We start from the raw sequence: 12604 nt of genomic DNA, 5'->3' as shown, positions 1-12604 counted from the left end.
TTACAACATTTATATTAATTAAACATGTATTTTCATGAAAGATATAAATAGGAAGTTATCTTGAGGCTTTAACGCTACATTGCTTTAGTACAGTACAAACATACATATCTGTAACCATGGATGTATGCAAGGGGGGATCAGGGTGCTCAAGTCCTCCCCCAAGTTTTGAAAGACATACATTAAAATCGCACCCAGCATTTTTTGAACATAGAGCACATTCGAGGTCTTAAATCTCAACAATTCCCCGGGCAAATATTGTGGAGCCCCTAATGTTGGAGGGTATTTTGTACCTCCTAAACCACCCAGTGCGTTAACCCCCCTCCGAAATAGTTGTCTACATACGCCACTGTCTGTAATTAGGTCTACATTTTAGTCACTAAAAAAATAGGCCGGAGATTAAATGGACAAATTTTCAATGGAAAGAATTTAATTAACTTTATTATAGTACGAAACATATCAATTGAAAACCGGTGGAGGGGGGAGGGGGTTTAGCTAACACACTAGGTGATATACGTGGTAAAAAATACACTTCATAAATAGAGGCTCAGGATTATTCCCCAGGGAAGTGGTTAAGCTTTAAGAACTCATATATATGTTCTATCTTATAACAAACTACTGAGTGCAAATTTAATGTTTGTATTTAAAATATCGAGGGTGGCTTTAGCCTCCTGAGCTCCCCTCTTATATACTACCATGGCTCAAAGAGTTTAAAACTCGTTTTAAACGCTGTTTAGAGACGAACGCGTTTTATAGGTCAAATGACTGGGAGACGGCACGATCAGAAGACTTTTTTCCCGAATAGACTTGAGAAAAACTGGCAGTGAACGAATCAGAGTGAGAGGTAAAATGTACGTCTGATTGAGAGTTCGATGTGGAATGTGTATCCAACTTTGAGATACCTGACGTTTGCTAAACAAATTTGTTTTTTTGTCTCTGCAATAAATATTTGACTATTAAAATGTCCAAACGGGTATTCCCCTTGTTCAATCAAGCATTCAGTGACTTAGCCCTTAAATGTTGATTGGTGCATATCGTAATATCACTATCCCTTATTGATTGTTTCTTTCTGTTGAGGACGTATACACATATTGATATATTAACATTGGCTTTACTGTAACTATAACCCTGGTACTACAATGCGGTCAAAATAACAGTTTAAAAAACGTCTATATAACGCTTCAATGACTGAGCATTAAAATGTGCCGCTTTCGTTTGTTTGGGAAAGGCGAAAGTTCAATGATAAGGAGTAGAGCGATATCAGATGATATAGTGGAATTGTGAGGAAGGGGAAAGGCCGGGTCGGAGACGGTATCAATGTCAACAACTAACCGCGGCCTCCGCAAGATATCCCCGCACCAGACAGCTACTACACACAAAAATATCCATACATTAGCTTATACAGAAAACCATGCCATTCCAGTCTCAAGATTAGCAGGGTGTATGTAGTTAACTGGAATTACTGGCGTTCCTATTTAAGCAGCATTTTAGATACATTAGCTTATATAGAAACCATGCCATTTCTTGTCTCAAGGTTAGCAGGGTGCATGTAGTTAATTGGAATTACTGGCGTTCCTATTTAAGCAGCATTTTACATACATTAGCTTATACAGAAAACCATGCCATTCCAGTCTCAAGATTAGCAGGGTGTATGTAGTTAACTGGAATTATTGGCGTTCCTATTTAAGCAGCATTTTACATACATTAGCTTATACAGAAAAACCATGCCATTCCAGTCTCAAGATTAGCAGGGTGTATGTAGTTAACTGGAATTATTGGCGTTCCTATTTAAGCAGCATTTTACATACATTAGCTTATACAGAAAACCATGCCATTTCTTGTCTCAAGGTTAGCATGGTGCATGTAGTTAACTGGAATTATTGGCGTTCCTATTTAAGCAGCATTTTACATACATTAGCTTATATAGTAAACCATGCCATTCTTGTCTCAAGGTTAGCAGGGTGCATGTAGTTAATTGGAATTATTGGCGTTCCTATTTAAGCAGCATTTTACATACATTAGCTTATATAGTAACCATTCATTTCTTGTCTCAAGGTTAGCATGGTGCATGTAGTTAATTGGAATTACTGGCTTTCCTATTTAAGCAGCATTTTACATACATTAGCTTATACAGTAACCATTCATTTCTTGTCTCAAGGTTAGCATGGTGCATGTAGTTAATTGGAATTACTGGCGTTCCTATTTAAGCAGCATTTTACATACATTAGCTTATACAGAAAACCATGCCATTTCCAGTCTCAAGAGTTAGCAGGGTGCATGTAGTTAATTGGAATTACTGGCGTTCTTATTTAAGCAGAATTTTAGATACATTAGCTTATATAGTAGCCATGCCTTTCTATGCTCAAGGTTAGGAGTGTGCATATAGTGTATTAGGTGTACTCGCAACCCTACCTCACTAGTCAATTAGACATATTTGCTTACGTAGGAGCAATGCTTTTCTAGAGTCAGATTATTGGTTAATTTAAGATGATACTTTACTTTCATAATGTTATTTATTATCTTACCGAACAGGGTCTATTTAAATATATATTTAATGTATGTAATAAGTTAATTCAAAGTAATGTGTTTTTATAATGTTACTATCATGTACTATTTTGTACTATAATTGCATATCTCAATCATAGAGTAATTTTTGTTATTTTTGCTACTCCGGCGTTTCTGGGTGGAGAGAAACAACATCACTGGGACTCGGCTTGTAATTGTAGTCAGTTGATAAGGCGATTGCAGCCATGCCGGTCTTGGCATGTCGTGTGCCATCGGCCAGAGCCAGAGCCAGTAGACCTCAGTCGCTGCCACCGCGACCTCACCGCGACCTCGCCATGCCTCGCACGTCCAAATCCAAGTACAAGGCGACCACGGCATCCCCGTCCAAATGGATCTGGAACAAAGGTAAATATTATAGGACGTTAGTGTAAAAGATCAGTTAAAAAAATAATATATTCCTCCTCTTTTTCTACTCGTAAAATGCTCTTAACACTTTTTGTCCTCTATGTGCGAGTGTATCTTACTGTCTTAAGACTTACTAATGTATTTATTTACAGATTAAGAAGTATGTATTTAAAGAAAATGCCCTAATAAATCTGAATGTTTAAGTTACTGGATCTTACATGTACACATAAACACCAAACAACTAAACCAAAATATCGGTTATTGGTTTTCCATAATATCGGTTATATACAGAATGTTCGCGAAGGGTCGGCATAACGCATAACATCAGAAAATGTCACAAGTCACAAAAACAAAGAAAACCATTCATAATAACTCTCGTTTCGTCAGTGTCGGTCTGTATAATTAATAGTCCTTTTCGTTTTAAAAAGACGGAACGAGCTATTATTCAACTGTGAAATTAAAAAAAAAATCGACAGAAAATTTTAATCCTACAACTAATTTGTATATTTGTATTTTTCGTATTTGCACATAGTGTTGTATACAAATTAAATACTCTTAGGTCCCAATGAAGCAAATATAGGTTTTTGCAACATTAAAAGTGCTATTTAATAGAAATAGAACATTTTAAACCACTAGGAAATAAATGTTTTTACACACACACACACCTAACCCCCAAACACTATTTTTGCAATTTGTTGTAGCAATAACAGTTTTCGAGATATTTAATTTAGAAAATGTAATTTTGTCGTTATTTAGAAACGTAACGTGATATTATTTGCTCGATTTTAATTAACGTCTCTTTAATTAGATTAACATAAATTTCAAGTTTTCAGTTATTCTTCCATCACTATTAATAGTTTTTGTGATGGGAGTGTTTTAATAAGAAACTCATATGGAGATACATTAACGCAGCGAGATAGGACGTAAGTTCATAAGACCTCAACAACAATCTTTAACCCATCAAACGAAGGAACACAAAAATTTGTCGTGCAAAATTTTGAGTTTCGTTTATTGAGGTTTATTTGTAATAATAGACTAAATATCCTCTAATCAAATCATAAACATAGAAGTTTGAATAAATCACATCAGAAATTGATTACTATATGACTAAATTGTATAGTAAACACTAAACGCTTTGTCCTTCCCAAAATTACTGCTGATTATATTTTAACTCCAAATAAATGTTGTACAACTTTTAAAATATCAAATGCATGTTTTAAACTACAAATATACAATACTCAATGGTATTTTAGGTTAATGAAGCATTTGTTTGGCTCGAAAAATGAACAGCATTCGAAAAGTAAATAATCATTTGGCATATTGAAAAATGTTAATGTTCTGTAAACACAGTTGGTTTTTTGAATTTCCAAATTCTTCGTTTGAAACTTTACAGCAGGATTTCCCCCTTGAAAGTTTTTAATTGACGTCTATTTCCACATTTTAGGAAAATGTGGAACACAATATGGTAGACTTCTTAAAATAAACTTCAGTTAGTCCATTTAACATTATCTACCTCTTTTGATTTTACATTTGTTATTACAGTATTTGAGAGAGAACATACTTTATTTTTGTGTTTTAGAGCCTAAAATAAAGCATAAAATATTTCTTCACAGAATGTTAAGACCTGTGAGGCGGGAGGACGAGTGAAACAATCTAAATTTTCAAAATGTTTTGATTCGTGTTTATATACGACTAAAACAAATGAACTATAGTAAACGTCATATTATATAATAGCTTTTGCCGTTCTGAGTTGTCATTTGGAATTAGAGTGTTTATTGATATTATTTGTTAGGTGGAACATTACTGTGAATACTATTTTTCAAAACGAGCTCGGCCGCTCACGATATTATTTGTTACGTGGGACATCACTGTGAATACTATTTTTCAAAACGTTTTGATTCGTGTTTATATACGACTAAAAAAATAACTATAAACGTCATATTATATAATAGCTTTTGCCGCTCTGAGTTGTCATTTGGAATTTGAGTGTTTATTGATATTATTTGTTAGGTGGAACATTACTGTGAATACTATTTTTGAAAACAAGCTCGGCCGCTCACGATATTATTTGTTACGTGGGGCCAGGGCCGCATTGAACTTTGTCGGGTCTAGGAAAAATACTCGGCCGGGCCCCGTCACATCGCTTCAACCCCCCCCCCCCACAAATTGACAACATCTTATTATTTTGTTGATGATAGTACGATTCAATATATGTTTCTAAAAAAAGTACGGCAAAAATCTTATAAATCGGACCATTTCAAACATTGTTTTTAATTCATTAGCGAACTCTAAAAATGTATACTAATTAGTCTGTTAGTAGTCCAATTGAAATTATTTCGTTATATTAATGATTGTGAGAACAATCTTTTAAAGTCGTGCTTTTTTAATTTTATTTTTATTCTCAATTGAAGATAGTTCGTCTTTTGTATCGACATTCCAGTTATGATTCATCAAGTGTTGAGGTACTTATAGTTTGGTTTTGGAACTATTATTGACTTTTACGCTTGAATGCATGATATAAAGAAACACGATCGAGATTGCTAAATTAAAAGTAAGATTATTATACTTTAAGAAATAATCACAGTTTCTTTGAAGTTGTAATGAACGATATTGCAAATTTTGCCTATAATAATGTTACAGTTATTTGATTGAGATATCTCGTCCGTCGACACGGTACCTTCAAATAGACGTGTGGCGGGGCCCGGCCCCCTGGGAGCCGGGGCTCCAATACAATTGTACGATAAACTCGTTCTGATCACGGGCCTCCGTGGAACATTACTGTGAATACTACTTTTCAAAACGAGCTCAGCCGCTCACGATATTATTTGCTACGTGGGACATTACTTTGAATACTACTTTTCTAAACGAGGTTGGCAGCTCTTATTATTATTGTTACACGGAACATTACTGTGAATACTAGTTTTATAAACGAGGTTGGCCAATCAAGTTATTATTGTTACACGGAACATTACTGTGAATACTAGTTTTATAAACGAGGTTGGCCAATCAAGTTATTATTGTTACACGGAACATTATTGTGAATACTATTTTTCTAAACGAGGTTGGCCGCTCAAGTTATTATTGTTACATGAAACACTACTGTGAATACTATTTTTCTAAACGAGGTTGGCCAATCAAGTTATTATTGTTACACGGAACATTACTGTGAATACTAGTTTTATAAACGAGGTTGGCCAATCAAGTTATTATTGTTACACGGAACATTACTGTGAATACTAGTTTTATAAACGAGGTTGGCCAATCAAGTTATTATTGTTACACGGAACATTATTGTGAATACTATTTTTCTAAACGAGGTTGGCCGCTCAAGTTATTATTGTTACATGAAACACTACTGTGAATACTATTTTTCTAAACGAGGTTGGCCAATCAAGTTATTATTGTTACACGGAACATTACTGTGAATACTAATTTTCTAAATTAGGTTGGCCAATCAAGTTATTATTGTTACACGGAACATTACTGTGAATACTATTTTTCTAAACGAGGTTGGCCACTCAAGTTATTATTGTTACATGAAACATTACTGTGAATACTATTTTTCTAAACGAGGTTGGCCGCTTAAGTTATTATTTGTCAGGTAGACGGACTGTAGGTTCACGCCGTAATGCTATCGGGGCAATTTCTTTCCAACTTTTCAGGGCAGGACATTTAGTTGGTCACTAACAGAAATAAAATAAAAACTTGTATGCGTTCTAGAAGTATTTAAATTTGATTTTATGAGCACTCATTTCGTTATTGCAGCTAGCTGAAAGACGGCTTTAAGTGAAATGTGAGCAGTGGAAGCGGCTGTATCACGATTTGTGCAAGTCATATTAAAAGATTATTCCAAATAAAAATAATTATTAAAAAAATCAAATATGTCATTCGAATTGTCAAGCAAGAAAAAAAAACTGATAGTGGGCTGTGGAACGTTGCTGCCAAATATGATTGTTTGGAATGGCTCTGGTGGAATCACAATAGACGCGCATGCGCATGGGGTTTATCAGTTTTAGGTCTAAGTGACTCATGGAACAAACAATCCAAGGCAAAACAAATGCAATCGTTTGAATAAAGGGACAGTTAAGGTCCAAGTGACTGTCGAAACAAACAGCACAGAGGAAAGTCTTTGCGCGGTTATATATTTTAGTATGGGGACATTAACTTAACGGATCTAGATCTAAATGACCCAGGGAACGAACAACCTAAAGGAAAGTTTTTACGCGGTCCAGTAAGATAACGATAGTTTAACCCATCAAGGTCTAAGTGACGTATCGAACGAACAACCCAAAGGAAAGTTTTACGCTGTCCAGTAAGAGAACGAAGTTTAACGGGTATAGGTCTAAGTGACCCACTAAACGAACAACCTACAGGTAAGTCTCTACAGTTTTACGCAGTCCATATTATTTTTTGAGTGTTAGTGAAGTGAACATAAAATTTAATTGTGCATGTATCGTAGCCATCTGTGATGCTTCTGCACGCGTCCTGTACATTTTATTTTAAGCTTTGTGTTTGGTAAATCCATACATTTGTTTGAAATAAACTTGAACTTTATAAGTATGTGACAAGCCGTTTATTAATGAAAAATAAATAGTGACAAACTAAACGAATAATAAATAATTATTATTAATAATTAATGCATTTTATTTAGTTTTTATATTGTTTAGAATTATGGGAAATTTTAAAATATCATATTAATACGCCCTAATGCGCTTCAGAGCTTTTCTCTTACAATGCAGGCCTTTTTAATATTCAAACGATAAAGTATTGAAGTATTACAGTATTGAACGACTATAGTATTCAAACGTTAAAAATATTTCAAATAATTTGAAATATTTTTGTACCAAGCAATAAACATGTGAAAAATTAAAGGCTTTTGTACGACTATTTATTTTATCTTAAAATGGGACATCTATTATAAGGATGCTGCTAAAAAAAGTGTGTTCGCCTTAATATTGTTCTTATGGGATTAAAATCAAGAGAATAAGTGTGTGCGTAGGGATCTTTGGTCTATCACGGTTTAAGTGTAAGTGACTCAATTAACAAATACTTTGCAGCAGTATACTGCTACCATTGGTTAAGTATGACCTATAGTTAAAAAGATCCCTAACGGAACCGGGTCCCAGCGACCTCTCTCACACACGCAAATCATTTCACTTCACACGTCTACCACATTAAAATATACACCTATATTACCTCGGAAACAAACTTTTACTACTTGGGTAGTATTCACCCATGTATTTCAGGGAAAGAAAAATATGTTTTGTGTTTTTGTGAATTGTGACAACCAAACATATGGAAAAAGTCAAAGTTAATGTTTAAAATGTAAGCATTCTTCACTTTAACTCACCATCATTAATAGCATATTGACAAAACAAACATTTTTATATATTGTTTGTTGTATGTCTCTTGAAGAAAGATATACCACAAATTGAGAGTTCTAAGTTAATAATTAAAGGCATAATTAGTTAGCTATTATTTTTAGATTTTGAAAATGTTGTTTGATACTCTACGTGCTGGTTGAGAATATAGATTAGGATTCGCCTAATTCAATTTCAAAATATCCATCAAATAGAGATAAAAGTGTTTTAGGTCTTTGAACGTTTGAGCATTGGCTGCTTCCGCACATAAGCAACTATGCGACTCACACACAAAATACTTTGACAACGGTTAAGACTGTGATCGTTGATATAACGAGATTTAGGTTTAAGTGACCCAAGTGAAGTAGTTTGCGAGCGGTTAAGACTGTGATCGTTGATATAACGAGATTTAGGTTTAAGTGACCCAAGTGAAGTAGTTTGCGAGCGGTTAAGACTGTGATCGTTGATATAACGAGATTTAGGTTTAAGTGACCCAAGTGAAGTAGTTTGCGAGCGGTTAAGACTGTGATCGTTGATATAACGAGATTTAGGTTTAAGTGACCCAAGTGAAGTAGTTTGCTAGCGGTTAAGACTGTGATCGTTGATATAACGAGATTTAGGTTTAAGTGACCCAAGTGAAGTAGTTTGCGAGCGGTTAAGACTGTGATCGTTGATATAACGAGATTTAGGTTTAAGTGACCCAAGTGAAGTAGTTTGCGAGCGGTTAAGACTGTGATCGTTGATATAACGAGATTTAGGTTTAAGTGACCCAAGTGAAGTAGTTTGCTAGCGGTTAAGACTGTGATCGTTGATATAACGAGATTTAGGTTTAAGTGACCCAAGCGAAGTAGTTTGCGAGCGGTTAAGACTGTGATCGTTGATATAACGAGATTTAGGTTTAAGTGACCCAAGTGAAGTAGTTTGCTAGCGGTTAAGACTGTGAGCGTTGATATAACGAGATTTAGGTTTAAGTGACCCAAGTGAAGTAGTTTACTAGCGGTTAAGACTGTGAGCGTTGATATAACGAGATTTAGGTTTAAGTGACCCAAGCGAAGTAGTTTGCGAGCGGTTAAGACTGTGATCGTTGATATAACGAGATTTAGGTTTAAGTGACCCAAGCGAAGTAGTTTGCGAGCGGTTAAGACTGTGATCGTTGATATAACGAGATTTAGGTTTAAGTGACCCAAGCGAAGTAGTTTGCGAGCGGTTAAGACTGTGATCGTTGATATAACGAGATTTAGGTTTAAGTGACCCAAGTGAAGTAGTTTGCTAGCGGTTAAGTGTGTGATTAAGAGATCGTTGACATAATGTGATTTAGGTCTGAGTCACTCACGTCAGTTACGTACATGGAATATCATTTTAGAGGGGGGTGAGAGGGGGGGGGGGAGAGGGGGGGGAGGCTGACACACTGGGTGGCTTGAGAGGCATAAAAAATAACCTATATAAAATATGGTCTCGGGGATCCTCCCCAGAGAAATTGTTGAGCTATCAGACGTCATATATGTCTTCTATATTTGTGTTATACTTATACTATAATACTTAAATGTATACAAACTATAAATGTATATCCCTGAACAGAAGAGTTTTTTTTCAGTTATTTAGCTTTTAGCTAAATCTCTTATAGAAATGAAAAGTTGTAAGTAACCTCAAGAAAATAATAAATAAAAATGCTCTGCTTTAGAACTGACCCCTAGGCTTAGCCTTTATCACATAAAACATAACCAAACTCATAATAATCCCAATTAAATTATTTCGATGGTGAGGAGGGGGGGGGTTGACACACTGGGTGGTTTAATATAAAATATCCTCCGAAAATAGGGTCGCGGGGATATTTCTCCGGGAAATTTTTGAGCTTTAAGATCATATACATGTGTTCTAGCTTCAAACAAACTACTGTTTGGAATTTTAATTTTTGTCTTTCAAAGTTGCGGGGGGGGGGAGACTTGAACCCCATGAGCCACACCCTTGTATACGCCCATGCGTTGTTCAGACAAATATAAATAACCGACATTCATCTTTGTCGGTTATTTATATTTGTCGTGAATTTCATTCAATAGAGCAGCTCTTTTCTTTCTTTGTGCCATTTGATTTGTTAAACTTTAGAGTAACACGATAACTGATTTAGCTAAGAAGTATCAATAAAAAATGAAAACAAAATAAAACTGTAATATCTCAAAAATGGGGATTTTATTGAAATTTTTTTTTCCAATAAATTTTTTTTTCCAATAAAAAATGCAATTCCCAAGAGTTAGTGCGTGAGTTAAGCTTGCCAGTGGTACAGACTAGCTGTGACCTTTGTAAAACGAAATAAACGATATTCTAAGATGCCAAATATATATATTTTTATCGTTATATAACAGTTTATTCGTTATAGTTATAAGAAAATATGTGACTTTATAGATGAGGTAGCACATTAATTTTGTATCTTTCGATTGGCATGGTAATGTTTTTGTTTGGAGCAACATTTCTCAATGAAATGTTGATTTGTAACGAGGCCTGCACCAACAACAACTGGATTACTGCAGACTTGGTCTGGAAATTAAAGTAATTTTGAACTGTTACTTTTGGGGGGGATTGAACTGCTAAGACGAACGAGTATATGTAGTAATGTAAGAAGTGTAGCTGATTAAGCTTTAATAACAATAAGGTACACATTTAAGTATTGTCTTTAACAATTTCGGGAGGCTTGAGCGTTTTGAGCCCCCCCCCCCCCTTATATACGACCGTGAGTCACGTAATGAATAAATTGGTAGAACAGTTTGCAAGCGGTTAAGAGTACGGATTAAGAGATCGGTGACACAACATAATTTAGGTTTAAATAAGTCACGTAATAAATAAATCGGTGTAATAGTTTACAAGCGCTTACGAGTGTAAGTAAGGAATCGTCGATATATCGAGTTTTTGTTGTAAGTGATTCACGCAATTAGTATATCGGAGGAACGCGTTTGAGTGATTAAGTGTATGGATAAAAGCCGGTGACATAACACGATGTATTTATCACGTATTAAATACATTGATGAAATAGTTGGCAGAGTTTATAAGTGAATAAATGAATAATTGAAAGTGTAAGTAAGGAATCGTTGATATATCGAGGTTTTAATCTAAAGAATCACGGAATTAGTATATCGGAGGAACACGTTCAAGCGGTTAAGCGTGTAAGTAAGAGATCCTTGGTTTTTTTAAGTGACCCTCGGAATGAAAATAACGGCCGAACTGTCTTGTAGCGATCAAACATCTGAGTAAGAGGGCCGTTGATCTAACACGGTTGAAGTCTAAGTGACTCACAGAACAAATACATGTAAGAAGAGTCTGCGAGCAGTAAGTTTGTGAGTAATGAATCGATTGTTGACTGGGTCTAGGTCTTGGCCCCCACCCCGCCCCGCACCCCGCGTGTTACATAACGCCTGTGTTGTGCCGGTGTGGTGTCTCAGACCTGTTGCAGTGTAAAGGTTTCAGCGGTGTCCGGTGGTAGTGCCGAGCGAGAGTTGTCCAGGTGAGTCGCCCTGTCCATTGTGTGTTACGTAACTTCTATACTGCCTGCCTCACGTACTCATCTTTACATTTACATTTCTCATATCTTTACTTTCCTTCTCTAGTTATCCTACACACAAACGATTCAAATGCATAACACTCTTTTAGTTAGCTTAGATATAAATCTACCTGAATCACCTTCCGTATTGAATTTTGGGGAATTATCTGCATTTTCTCCGATTACGTCCCCCACAACCCAAGGCCGCCATAATCCGGAAGTGTAAACATTGTATGCTTTGAGGAAATGGCGCGAGAAAACAGTATCAGCCGTAACTTTTAATGCATCAAAACAAACCTGTTACAGAAATTTAAATGTGTTTAGCCAAATTTGACACATCATTTTTGACGAAGTCGTTAGTTTGACGAAATTATTATGTTAGCGTTTTATGCTTGCAAATAATTCGATATCTTTGAAGATGTTATGATAGCGGCCGTTCAAATTTCGGAAAATTAATAGTTGTCAGTAAAGCACTACGGAAAAGTGTTTAGAATTCTCAAGTCGTTTGCAACAATGTTTGTTATGTAATAAGTAATTTATTCAGCCAAATTAACAATTAAAATTGCATCAGCTAAGTCAATAACAATGTTAAAACAGTATGAAAAGACAATATCCTCACGAGTGCAAATAATTGGGATTATTGCACATATTATAATGAATATCCAGTACCAGTGGCCACAAACCAAGAATTATGAACGCTGCAAAACACTAGTCAATACGGTTCTTTATTAGCTGTTTTTGTTATTGTTGTGGTTTGACTCCAAGTTAAGAATGTCAGGAAGGATTTTAAATAAGGTTATGTCGTTGT

The 12604-nt window shown here is 35.4% G+C and overlaps 1 protein-coding gene across 3 annotated transcripts in view; it reads left to right on the top strand.

The window, feature by feature from the left end:
* The first annotated feature begins 2732 nt into the window (after positions 1-2732).
* The window catches only part of LOC124368721 (ras-related protein Rab-7L1-like), a 59796-nt gene continuing 49924 nt past the window's right edge, over positions 2733-12604 (top strand). Inside the window, exon 1 of one of the 3 annotated variants that reach the window (XM_046826031.1) lies at positions 2733-2907. In XM_046826031.1, the coding sequence (XP_046681987.1) occupies positions 2748-2907 (160 nt within the window). In that variant the 5' untranslated portion in view covers positions 2733-2747. Of the gene's footprint in view, positions 2908-11657; positions 11761-12604 lie in introns of those variants that run through there. The other 2 variants (XM_046826030.1, XM_046826032.1) reach the window with 2 other exon arrangements.

This window comes from Homalodisca vitripennis, chromosome X, assembly GCF_021130785.1.
Source record: "Homalodisca vitripennis isolate AUS2020 chromosome X, UT_GWSS_2.1, whole genome shotgun sequence".
NCBI lineage: Eukaryota > Metazoa > Arthropoda > Insecta > Hemiptera > Cicadellidae > Homalodisca > Homalodisca vitripennis.
This window is presented reverse-complemented; position numbering and strand designations above follow the sequence as displayed.